This window comes from Protomyctophum parallelum (genome assembly GCF_964188405.1).
Source record: "Protomyctophum parallelum genome assembly, chromosome: 20".
NCBI classification, from domain to species: domain Eukaryota; kingdom Metazoa; phylum Chordata; class Actinopteri; order Myctophiformes; family Myctophidae; genus Protomyctophum; species Protomyctophum parallelum.
In genome coordinates, this window is record NC_139718.1 from 26,305,599 (window position 1) to 26,319,473 (window position 13,875).

General features: G+C 39.0%; 1 protein-coding gene across 2 annotated transcripts in view; it reads left to right on the forward strand.

The window, feature by feature from the left end:
* Positions 1-13,670, forward strand: part of mta1 (metastasis associated 1) — a 69,720-nt gene extending 56,050 nt beyond the window's left edge. Inside the window, exons 17-18 of one of the 2 annotated variants that reach the window (XM_083792143.1) lie at positions 12,263-12,417; positions 12,996-13,670. In XM_083792143.1, the coding sequence (XP_083648269.1) occupies positions 12,263-12,372 (110 nt within the window). In that variant the 3' untranslated portion in view covers positions 12,373-12,417; positions 12,996-13,670. The remainder of the gene's footprint in view (positions 1-12,262; positions 12,418-12,995) is intronic. The other variant, XM_083792144.1, reaches the window with a different exon arrangement.
* Positions 13,671-13,875: the final 205 nt, after the last annotated feature.

Genomic DNA, 13,875 nt, shown 5'->3' on the forward strand with positions numbered 1-13,875 from the left:
CGTTTGTCGCCTTAGAAGTAATCACACCTCCAGTGGTTGGCGATCCCCTCAGGGGTCTTTTGGCTACATCTAGCTACATCTAAGTGTAGCACCTTCCAAGATGGCGCCGTGCAACCTTGAAATGGGCTCTGAAGCAGCAAATCGTGGGGAGCACTGATTTAATGGTTCCAAATAAGCTGGGCGCAGGGCGTTAACTAATTTACCCCCGTACCACCATCTGGTGGCTGAATTGTGTACTCCAGGACTGCTGTTCATTCTTTATGAGGGACCCTATTACTTTGAAAGCCGTAACAGCAAATGTTATTTAGTACACCCAAAACATAGATTTTGTAACCGGAGATCATATCGTTTAGAGAAATGAGGCGCAATTCAAGCTTGTTTTGAACCAAAAAGAAGAATCTGTGATATTACAATTCTAAAAACGGTGTTCCCATAGACAGCATAAGACAGTGGAATTTTAAAAATCGTTTATTTTTCATCGCACCCGAACCAGAGTGTGGTTGTTACGTGATATAATGCACAACAACCAAGTATATATCGGGCATTAACCAGGCCTTGTGTGTTTCTCTTTTGGGTTAAGTCCCATTTCACCCTCTAACTCTGATCCAAAACTTTTCTTACTAGCTTTTCGTGTCTGTACACGCACATCCATGTCTCAGTTACGAGAGACCAGGGAAAGAAAGGAAGAAAGAGAGGGGGAGAGAGAGAGAGAGAGAGAGAGGAAAAAAATCTAGGAGGGGAAAGAAAGAGAAGAGGAGTGAGAGTCAGGGAGATGGAGAGAGGCAGAGGATCAGGTCGGCCTGGCTGCGTTAGCTGGAGGCTACAGTCTGTGTTGTCATGGTAACAGCGTAGAGGAGGAGGAGGAGGACTCTGGAGCCGGATGAATGTATCCTAAGTGGGGGGTGGCAGCCCTTCTGGCCTCCTAGCCCAGCCCCCCCTGCCCACATTGGACCCAATCTGTGATCAAAACCTTGCAAGAGGAGGAGCCTGAGTGGGCTAGAGGTGAACCAGTTGTATACTATATTGGGAACCAGGAGCTGGCAGTGTTTCCTCTGACATAAAAAAAAAGTATTTGCACATGCAAACATGTAACACTACAATAATGCATTGCAGCAGAAGGGATCGGACGCATTTCGGCCCCAGGCTGCAGCATTTCGGACACATGTGGGTGTGATTCTCATTAAACGGCAGCTAGTGACCTGCCGGTAATTGGCAATATGATGATAAAATCATCATAAGGGGTGGCAGTGTCTCAGTAGGTAGAGCATGCCATCTGGGACTCAAAAGGCCCTTGCTTTGATCCTTGACATGTCCATGTTTCATGTTGAAGTGTCCCGAGCAAGACTCATAACACCTAACTGCTCCTCCGTGCACTCACCCGAGAAATACAGGAAAAAAAAAATCCCCTCTGGCCTGGGACCAATTACAGCCTACTTTTAGTATTAATGTTCCAGGTTTCATTTTAGGTTTGTGTCCGGGTAGCTCTGTCGGTAGAGCTCTTGCCTTAGTACTAGTGTGGCTTGGGCACGGCAAGTCAGGCGGGAAGTACTTGGAGCTGCGCATTGTTACAGGGACAGACTCCACGTGTTACCGGCTAGGACAAATAAAGAGGATAGAGCACGGAGGTGCGGCCAGGGCTCCTGCAGGAGGTTTTCACATGTGCAGTGTAAACAGGAATTGCGATGATGGAGTGTTCCAGCAGAGGTGCTAGAGGTGCATGAGAGTTGCTGACCCTGAACTGAAATAATAAAAAAGAGAATAGTACAAAGTTGATTTTGTTTTCATTTAAAAAGGTATATCAATTTCATAACTGTGGAAAGAATGTTGTGTATAACAGATAAAGGACAAGTACATTTACTAAATGATAATGTTTTTGTATATTTTCTTTTGTGGATTTTCCATGTGTCAAACTTTTATTTTTGTGAAATGACAAAGGAACATGGATACTGTTCATACTTAAAATAGTATGTTTATACAGAGTAAGTACAGAATAAATAAATAATCTCTCAATCACCTGGTAATGACTGTGACACAGTACTCTGGCTGAAAGGTCAGAAGGTCAGTCCTTGCAACCACAATGTTTCCAGCCAGACAGGTCTAGTCCAGAATGCCACTTAAGCACTATATACTTTGTTGTACAACAAATAGCAAAAATTGTTGACCTACAAGCTTGTAGATGTTTGGAAAATTTGAAAGATTTAGAAAGCTTTTGCCTATAATGCCATGTTGAAAGTGGTTATCACTTAACATACCTACACCCGCACAGTATCATTGGTATGAAGTGTAACTGAATATCGCTGTTTTAGTATCCTCACTTAACCCATTAACCTGAGTTTGATTCTACAAATGTTATGTTATGGTTATGGCAAAACTTAACTTAAATAATAATCACTTTATTCAGCTCTTTTGAATGCATTAATTGCATATACTATTCGGTGATATATTTTCTGCCTATTTGGGCCGAAACCGAATAGGCCGAAAATGCATTTTTAGCCATTTTCTGCCGAATATTTTCTGCAGACGAATATTCGGTTCATCACTACATTCAAGTGCTGTGGATGATATAAAACATTTGAAAAGGGAAGGGTGACTGCTGTTTAATTCTCAACTGTTCTGGATCCCATTATTTACAACACAAGTTATGAGCTTTCTATCTAGCACCTCTGCTGGAACACTCCATCGCAGTTCCCGTTTACACTGAGCATGTGCAAACCTCCTGCAGGAGACCGGGCCGCACCTCCGTGCTCTTTATTTGTCCTAGGTTACCGGCTGATACCGCAAATAAGCCACTCCCAACCTACTTCTTCATGGAAATAATGCTGCTGCAGGATCCTAGTGTCCATTGATATTTTGGAATGAGTCTAAGATAATATACATAAATAAATTCATTTCTGGTACCAACTGTACTGTATATGTAATTTTGCAACTTTGATTTTAGTGTAGGTAAGTAGGTGCAGACACTCACAACTCACAAGGCCCTTAATCTTGTAATCTTGTAAGAGTTATGAGTATTTTAACATGCAATACTGGGGTCTTGCAGCATTACAACATTGAGAATCATATTGTACTGAAGTAAGGAATCAATGAATTAACCGATTGGTATGGTGTGAGTTTTGGACAAATCTGTAGGCATACCAAAGTGTCACAGCCATGTGAAGTGAGGGGTGCTCTTATCATCTCGAGGAGGGATCTAATTCTAATCTATTAAAGTCTAACTCATGTTGCTATGATTAGGTGATGTAATGATGATGTAAAACAAACATTAAATTGTCTTTATTGTTAATGGGATTGAACTAAAAATAAACATTAAACCTGTATATAGGAGGGGCTAGCGCCTGAAATGGTGGAAAATCTAGTCAGGCAGAAATGGGAATGGCCTATATGAGGAGTTTCATCATGATACCAAGGAATCCAATGGGGGAAAATGTGATTGTACGACCTATGGCACTTGACAGGCCAAAACGCAAGTTCGTACGTACTGTACGTCTAATCCACGTATCTCAAGAACCGTTCGCCACACCGACTTCAAATTCGACACACGTGTTCCACACCCCCACAGGGAGTGCAGTGCCTGGTGTCGAGTTGGACAGACCCGCGGTTGTCCAGAACCGCCACAAAAAGCCTCTGTCGGGCCACAAAAGGCCTCTGCTTGGGCCAGACTCCATATTTTGGCATGCATCCATCAGGATGCAATTTGTGGGACGCCTGAAAAGTCCTGGCAATGAGGGACTGTCCCACGCAAAGGGGGACATCTGGTCACCCTATCACTAATGTAATACAGCAGTATTGAAAGCAGTACTTCATAGTGCCACCAGAGGGCAGATTATATTTTATTTGATATAAAGTACATGGCATAAAACCCTGATTTATTTGATTATTTACTGTTATTTTTTTAATCTTGGAATATAAAGTAAGCGAAAAGAAGCTCAAAACTATACTGTATGTACACTAATAGACTGTAGACTAGAGGCTGCAATACCAGCATAGAAAGAAAAAGTATTGCACATGTTGAAGGTTTATGCATTTACATTATTTCTTGTACTGTCCTGGGTTGAAAATCCTAGAGATCTGCATGTGAAAGCCAGTGGATCTTGTTACTGGAATGCAACTATTACATATTCACCATATCACAATTATTTTGCATAATCATTTTCATCCGTCAGTATGAATGCAGCTGAATCGACACGAATATATTATTTCCATCAATATTACGGTCTTTTAATCACTTTTATCCGAGTGTCAATTTTTAAATACATTTGGTTATAGATTTTAAAAGACTTTCAAAAATATCCAAAATAGCTGATTTACGAGCTCATTGTAAATTTGTACTGTAGGTACTAAATGTCCTCTGTATTGTGTACTGTAGGTACTAAATGTCCTCTGTATTGTGTACTGTAGGTACTAAATGTCCTCTGTATTGTGTACTGTAGATACTAAATGTCCTCTGTATTGTGTACTGTAGGTACTAAATGTCCTCTGTATTGTTTACTGTAGGTACTAAATGTCCTCTGTATTGTGTACTGTAGGTACTAAATGTCCTCTGTATTGTGTACTGTAGGTACTAAATGTCCTCTGTATTGTGTACTGTAGGTACTAAATGTCCTCTGTATTGTGTACTGTAGGTACTAAATGTCCTCTGTATTGTGTACTGTAGGTACTAAATGTCCTCTGTATTGTGTACTGTAGGTACTAAATGTCCTCTGTATTGTTTACTGTAGGTACTAAATGTCCTCTGTATTGTTTACTGTAGGTACTAAATGTCCTCTGTATTGTGTACTGTAGGTACTAAATGTCCTCAGTATTGTGTACTGTAGGTACTAAATGTCCTCCGTATTGTGTACTGTAGGTACTAAATGTCCTCTGTATTGTTTACTGTAGGTACTAAATGTCCTCTGTATTGTGTACTGTAGGTACTAAATGTCCTCTGTATTGTGTACTGTAGGTACTAAATGTCCTCTGTATTGTGTACTGTAGGTACTAAATGTCCTCTGTATTGTGTACTGTAGGTACTAAATGTCCTCTGTATTGTGTACTGTAGGTACTAAATGTCCTCTGTATTGTTTACTGTAGATACTAAATGTCCTCTGTATTGTGTACTGTAGGTACTAAATGTCCTCTGTATTGTGTACTGTAGGTACTAAATGTCCTCCGTATTGTGTACTGTAGGTACTAAATGTCCTCTGTATTGTGTACTGTAGGTACTAAATGTCCTCTGTATTGTGTACTGTAGGTACTAAATGTCCTCTGTATTGTTTACTGTAGGTACTAAATGTCCTCTGTATTGTGTACTGTAGGTACTAAATGTCCTCTGTATTGTGTACTGTAGGTACTAAATGTCCTCTGTATTGTTTACTGTAGGTACTAAATGTCCTCTGTATTGTGTACTGTAGGTACTAAATGTCCTCTGTATTGTGTACTGTAGGTACTAAATGTCCTCTGTATTGTTTACTGTAGGTACTAAATGTCCTCTGTATTGTGTACTGTAGGTACTAAATGTCCTCTGTATTGTGTACTGTAGGTACTAAATGTCCTCTGTATTGTGTACTGTAGGTACTAAATGTCCTCTGTATTGTGTACTGTAGGTACTAAATGTCCTCTGTATTGTGTACTGTAGGTACTAAATGTCCTCTGTATTGTGTACTGTAGGTACTAAATGTCCTCTGTATTGTGTACTGTAGGTACTAAATGTCCTCTGTATTGTGTACTGTAGGTACTAAATGTCCTCCGTATTGTGTACTGTAGGTACCAAATGTCCTCTGTATTGTGTACTGTAGGTACTAAATGTCCTCTGTATTGTGTACTGTAGGTACTAAATGTCCTCTGTATTGTTTACTGTAGGTACTAAATGTCCTCTGTATTGTGTACTGTAGATACTAAATGTCCTCTGTATTGTGTACTGTAGATACTAAATGTCCTCTGTATTGTGTACTGTAGATACTAAATGTCCTCTGTATTGTGTACTGTAGATACTAAATGTCCTCCGTATTGTGTACTGTAGATACTAAATGTCCTCTGTATTGTGTACTGTAGGTACTAAATGTCCTCTGTATTGTGTACTGTAGGTACTAAATGTCCTCTGTATTGTGTACTGTAGGTACTAAATGTCCTCTGTATTGTGTACTGTAGGTACTAAATGTCCTCTGTATTGTGTACTGTAGGTACTAAATGTCCTCTGTATTGTTTACTGTAGGTACTAAATGTCCTCTGTATTGTGTACTGTAGGTACTAAATGTCCTCTGTATTGTGTACTGTAGGTACTAAATCCTCCGTATTGTGTACTGTAGGTACTAAATGTCCTCTGTATTGTTTACTGTAGGTACTAAATCCTCTGTATTGTGTACTGTAGGTACTAAATGTCCTCTGTATTGTGTACTGTAGGTACTAAATGTCCTCTGTATTGTGTACTGTAGGTACTAAATGTCCTCTGTATTGTGTACTGTAGGTACTAAATGTCCTCTGTATTGTGTACTGTAGGTACTAAATGTCCTCTGTATTGTGTACTGTAGGTACTAAATGTCCTCTGTATTGTGTACTGTAGGTACTAAATGTCCTCTGTATTGTGTACTGTAGGTACCAAATGTCCTCTGTATTGTGTACTGTAGGTACTAAATGTCCTCTGTATTGTGTACTGTAGGTACTAAATGTCCTCTGTATTGTGTACTGTAGGTACTAAATGTCCTCCGTATTGTGTACTGTAGGTACCAAATGTCCTCTGTATTGTGTACTGTAGGTACTAAATGTCCTCTGTATTGTGTACTGTAGGTACTAAATGTCCTCTGTATTGTTTACTGTAGGTACTAAATGTCCTCTGTATTGTGTACTGTAGGTACTAAATGTCCTCTGTATTGTTTACTGTAGGTACTAAATGTCCTCTGTATTGTGTACTGTAGGTACTAAATGTCCTCCGTATTGTGTACTGTAGGTACTAAATGTCCTCTGTATTGTGTACTGTAGGTACTAAATCCTCTGTATTGTGTACTGTAGGTACTAAATGTCCTCCGTATTGTGTACTGTAGGTACTAAATGTCCTCTGTATTGTGTACTGTAGGTACTAAATGTCCTCTGTATTGTGTACTGTAGATACTAAATGTCCTCTGTATTGTGTACTGTAGGTACTAAATGTCCTCTGTATTGTGTACTGTAGGTACTAAATGTCCTCTGTATTGTGTACTGTAGGTACTAAATGTCCTCAGTATTGTGTACTGTAGGTACTAAATGTCCTCTGTATTGTGTACTGTAGGTACTAAATGTCCTCTGTATTGTGTACTGTAGGTACTAAATGTCCTCTGTATTGTGTACTGTAGGTACTAAATGTCCTCTGTATTGTGTACTGTAGGTACTAAATGTCCTCTGTATTGTGTACTGTAGGTACTAAATGTCCTCCGTATTGTGTACTGTAGGTACTAAATGTCCTCTGTATTGTGTACTGTAGGTACTAAATGTCCTCTGTATTGTGTACTGTAGGTACTAAATGTCCTCTGTATTGTGTACTGTAGGTACTAAATGTCCTCTGTATTGTGTACTGTAGGTACTAAATGTCCTCTGTATTGTGTACTGTAGGTACTAAATGTCCTCTGTATTGTGTACTGTAGGTACTAAATGTCCTCTGTATTGTGTACTGTAGGTACTAAATGTCCTCCGTATTGTGTACTGTAGGTACTAAATGTCCTCTGTATTGTGTACTGTAGGTACTAAATGTCCTCTGTATTGTGTACTGTAGGTACTAAATGTCCTCCGTATTGTGTACTGTAGATACTAAATGTCCTCTGTATTGTGTACTGTAGGTACTAAATGTCCTCTGTATTGTGTACTGTAGGTACTAAATGTCCTCTGTATTGTGTACTGTAGATACTAAATGTCCTCTGTATTGTGTACTGTAGGTACTAAATGTCCTCAGTATTGTGTACTGTAGGTACTAAATGTCCTCTGTATTGTGTACTGTAGGTACTAAATGTCCTCTGTATTGTGTACTGTAGGTACTAAATGTCCTCTGTATTGTGTACTGTAGGTACTAAATGTCCTCTGTATTGTGTACTGTAGGTACTAAATGTCCTCTGTATTGTGTACTGTAGGTACTAAATGTCCTCTGTATTGTGTACTGTAGGTACTAAATGTCCTCTGTATTGTGTACTGTAGGTACTAAATGTCCTCTGTATTGTGTACTGTAGGTACTAAATGTCCTCTGTATTGTGTACTGTAGATACTAAATGTCCTCCGTATTGTGTACTGTAGGTACTAAATGTCCTCTGTATTGTGTACTGTAGGTACTAAATGTCCTCTGTATTGTGTACTGTAGGTACTAAATGTCCTCCGTATTGTGTACTGTAGGTACTAAATGTCCTCTGTATTGTGTACTGTAGGTACTAAATGTCCTCTGTATTGTGTACTGTAGGTACTAAATGTCCTCTGTATTGTGTACTGTAGGTACTAAATGTCCTCTGTATTGTGTACTGTAGGTACTAAATGTCCTCTGTATTGTGTACTGTAGGTACTAAATGTCCTCCGTATTGTGTACTGTAGGTACTAAATGTCCTCTGTATTGTGTACTGTAGGTACCAAATGTCCTCTGTATTGTGTACTGTAGATACTAAATGTCCTCTGTATTGTGTACTGTAGGTACTAAATGTCCTCTGTATTGTGTACTGTAGGTACTAAATGTCCTCTGTATTGTGTACTGTAGATACTAAATGTCCTCTGTATTGTGTACTGTAGGTACTAAATGTCCTCTGTATTGAGTACTGTAGGTACTAAATGTCCTCCGTATTGTGTACTGTAGGTACTAAATGTCCTCCGTATTGTGTACTGTAGGTACTAAATGTCCTCTGTATTGTGTACTGTAGGTACTAAATGTCCTCCGTATTGTGTACTGTAGGTACTAAATGTCCTCTGTATTGTGTACTGTAGGTACTAAATGTCCTCTGTATTGTGTACTGTAGGTACTAAATGTCCTCTGTATTGTGTACTGTAGGTACTAAATGTCCTCTGTATTGTGTACTGTAGGTACTAAATGTCCTCTGTATTGTTTACTGTAGGTACTAAATGTCCTCTGTATTGTGTACTGTAGGTACTAAATGTCCTCTGTATTGTGTACTGTAGGTACTAAATGTCCTCTGTATTGTGTACTGTAGGTACTAAATGTCCTCTGTATTGTGTACTGTAGGTACTAAATGTCCTCCGTATTGTGTACTGTAGGTACTAAATGTCCTCTGTATTGTGTACTGTAGGTACTAAATGTCCTCTGTATTGTGTACTGTAGATACTAAATGTCCTCTGTATTGTGTACTGTAGGTACTAAATGTCCTCTGTATTGTGTACTGTAGGTACTAAATGTCCTCTGTATTGTGTACTGTAGATACTAAATGTCCTCTGTATTGTGTACTGTAGGTACTAAATGTCCTCTGTATTGTGTACTGTAGGTACTAAATGTCCTCTGTATTGTGTACTGTAGGTACTAAATGTCCTCCGTATTGTGTACTGTAGGTACTAAATGTCCTCTGTATTGTGTACTGTAGGTACTAAATGTCCTCTGTATTGTGTACTGTAGGTACTAAATGTCCTCTGTATTGTGTACTGTAGGTACTAAATGTCCTCAGTATTGTGTACTGTAGGTACTAAATGTCCTCTGTATTGTGTACTGTAGGTACTAAATGTCCTCAGTATTGTGTACTGTAGGTACTAAATGTCCTCTGTATTGTGTACTGTAGGTACTAAATGTCCTCTGTATTGTGTACTGTAGGTACTAAATGTCCTCTGTATTGTGTACTGTAGGTACTAAATGTCCTCTGTATTGTGTACTGTAGGTACTAAATGTCCTCTGTATTGTGTACTGTAGGTACTAAATGTCCTCTGTATTGTTTACTGTAGGTACTAAATGTCCTCTGTATTGTGTACTGTAGATACTAAATGTCCTCTGTATTGTGTACTGTAGGTACTAAATGTCCTCTGTATTGTGTACTGTAGGTACTAAATGTCCTCTGTATTGTGTACTGTAGGTACTAAATGTCCTCCGTATTGTGTACTGTAGGTACTAAATGTCCTCTGTATTGTGTACTGTAGGTACTAAATGTCCTCTGTATTGTGTACTGTAGGTACTAAATGTCCTCCGTATTGTGTACTGTAGGTACTAAATGTCCTCTGTATTGTGTACTGTAGGTACTAAATGTCCTCCGTATTGTGTACTGTAGGTACTAAATGTCCTCTGTATTGTGTACTGTAGGTACTAAATGTCCTCTATATTGTGTACTGTAGGTACTAAATGTCCTCTGTATTGTGTACTGTAGGTACTAAATGTCCTCTGTATTGTTTACTGTAGGTACTAAATGTCCTCTGTATTGTGTACTGTAGATACTAAATGTCCTCTGTATTGTGTACTGTAGGTACTAAATGTCCTCTGTATTGTGTACTGTAGGTACTAAATGTCCTCTGTATTGTGTACTGTAGGTACTAAATGTCCTCTGTATTGTGTACTGTAGGTACTAAATGTCCTCTGTATTGTGTACTGTAGGTACTAAATGTCCTCTGTATTGTGTACTGTAGGTACTAAATGTCCTCTGTATTGTGTACTGTAGGTACTAAATCCTCTGTATTGTGTACTGTAGGTACTAAATGTCCTCTGTATTGTGTACTGTAGGTACTAATTGTCCTCCGTATTGTGTACTGTAGGTACCAAATGTCCTCTGTATTGTGTACTGTAGGTACTAAATGTCCTCTGTATTGTGTACTGTAGGTACTAAATGTCCTCTGTATTGTTTACTGTAGGTACTAAATGTCCTCTGTATTGTTTACTGTAGGTACTAAATGTCCTCTGTATTGTTTACTGTAGGTACTAAATGTCCTCTGTATTGTGTACTGTAGATACTAAATGTCCTCTGTATTGTTTACTGTAGGTACTAAATGTCCTCTGTATTGTGTACTGTAGGTACTAAATGTCCTCTGTATTGTGTACTGTAGGTACTAAATGTCCTCTGTATTGTGTACTGTAGGTACTAAATGTCCTCTGTATTGTGTACTGTAGGTACTAAATGTCCTCTGTATTGTGTACTGTAGGTACTAAATGTCCTCTGTATTGTGTACTGTAGGTACTAAATGTCCTCTGTATTGTGTACTGTAGGTACTAAATGTCCTCAGTATTGTGTACTGTAGGTACTAAATGTCCTCTGTATTGTGTACTGTAGGTACTAAATGTCCTCTGTATTGTTTACTGTAGGTACTAAATGTCCTCTGTATTGTGTACTGTAGGTACTAAATGTCCTCTGTATTGTTTACTGTAGGTACTAAATGTCCTCTGTATTGTGTACTGTAGATACTAAATGTCCTCTGTATTGTGTACTGTAGGTACTAAATGTCCTCTGTATTGTGTACTGTAGGTACTAAATGTCCTCTGTATTGTGTACTGTAGGTACTAAATGTCCTCTGTATTGTGTACTGTAGGTACTAAATGTCCTCTGTATTGTGTACTGTAGGTACTAAATGTCCTCTGTATTGTGTACTGTAGGTACTAAATGTCCTCTGTATTGTGTACTGTAGGTACTAAATGTCCTCTGTATTGTGTACTGTAGGTACTAAATGTCCTCTGTATTGTTTACTGTAGGTACTAAATGTCCTCTGTATTGTGTACTGTAGGTACTAAATGTCCTCTGTATTGTTTACTGTAGGTACTAAATGTCCTCTGTATTGTTTACTGTAGGTACTAAATGTCCTCTGTATTGTTTACTGTAGGTACTAAATGTCCTCTGTATTGTGTACTGTAGATACTAAATGTCCTCTGTATTGTTTACTGTAGGTACTAAATGTCCTCTGTATTGTGTACTGTAGGTACTAAATGTCCTCTGTATTGTGTACTGTAGGTACTAAATGTCCTCTGTATTGTGTACTGTAGGTACTAAATGTCCTCTGTATTGTGTACTGTAGGTACTAAATGTCCTCTGTATTGTGTACTGTAGGTACTAAATGTCCTCTGTATTGTGTACTGTAGGTACTAAATGTCCTCTGTATTGTGTACTGTAGGTACTAAATGTCCTCTGTATTGTGTACTGTAGGTACTAAATGTCCTCTGTATTGTGTACTGTAGGTACTAAATGTCCTCCGTATTGTGTACTGTAGGTACTAAATGTCCTCTGTATTGTGTACTGTAGGTACTAAATGTCCTCTGTATTGTGTACTGTAGGTACTAAATGTCCTCTGTATTGTGTACTGTAGGTACTAAATGTCCTCCGTATTGTGTACTGTAGGTACTAAATGTCCTCTGTATTGTGTACTGTAGGTACTAAATCCAAAGGCTTGACCCCGCAGTGGGACATCATGGCCAAGCGGGTGAGTGAAGTAGGACGTCCTTCGGCTCCCATCCAGGATGAGGTACATGAACTTGACTGACCACTCTGTAGGATGACCTCTATTACAACCCCCCCCCTTACCGAGGTAAGGCCATACTGCCGCCAAAACTGTCTAGGAATGGAGAGATGGTTGCTGTGCTGTGTTGAAGCAATGCTTTACGGTCGGGAGCAGTCGGTTACTTATTTGTCCCATTCTGCATTTAAAATGGTAGTTATGGTGAGCTTAGCTTATACTGTCAATACATCACTCCCAACTCCTGAAATGTCTCTTCATGTAATTGGGGACAAAACCGGTGGTCTCCTAGTAATTGCCATTCTTATTCTTCTGCCATGAAATCTGCCTTCCTATGCATGAAAATGGACAAAACTACACATACTGTAGGTCCAATCCTTTGCCAAATGTCCTCCGCTGGTATTGGTCTAATAGTCCTGATGGATGGTGCCACACTGGCAACAGTAACAGCATAAAGTTTAAAATTGCTACCACCCTGAAATGTTCCCCCAAAATTATCGTTTTTATCCAGACAGTCCTGCTGATTTAACCTCCTGTATTTCTATTTTCTCCTTTTTCTTTTTTGCCTCCTCAAAATGCCCGTCCCCAACTCTTACCTTTGACTACATAAGATCTCTTTTTAATCATGTCTTGTTTTTATCTCCTCCCAGAGGGGAGGAGGATGGTAAAAGGCGTGTTCCTGTCAACCATGGCTGACGGCAGCTGAAGGAAGCGGAAAGATGAGACTGCAGCGTTGGCCACTTCTGTTGGCCAATAGCTCGCCGTGAGTCTATCAGACTTTCAATGATCAACCAATCATCTTTGGAAATGGAAAAATCAAAACTTTGGCTGTGGCCAATCAGAGGACAAGCCTGACTGTACAGGACTGTGTTCATTACTTACATTTCTTGTTATTACTGTCATTGTAAAGTTATGATTATTGTTATTATAATTTCATTTGTTTGTTTTTTTGTACCAATTATAACTCAGATGCTTATCAGTTAATTGTTGAACAAAACGATGAAACTTGAGAAGTTTCATGAAAATGCTTGCAGAAGCCCTGTGGAAAAGGGTGGAAGGACTGTAATATAAGCCACTTGCATCTCTGTTGTTTTTTGTTTGTTTTTTTAACAAGGTAAATTACGGAGGAGTTGAGCTTGTCTTCTGTTCATTATGGATTTTGTTTTGAATGCTTTATGGGATTCTTCTGTTTTGTGAGCCGGCCCTACTCTTTGGCCTGAGAGGTTTAACTTATTGAGAAAGACTTGCTGTTTTTTCTACCTTTTTCACAAGTAATGCATCTATGCTTCGATGATGTAATTAAAAAAGATAATTGATCTTCCCTCTTCTGTGGGCTCTGTGGAAAGATACTATGTGTCAGGACTTCTGAATTTAGCTTTTCTAGTGGCTCTAGATGTTTGTGCTCAACACACCTATGTCTCCTTTGAATACACAACAATGTCTACAAGGTTATGGTAAACATAACAAACACCAACATTTAACAGTTGCCTCAATGATGGTCGCTCTGTAATCGATCCTGAATGTTACAGA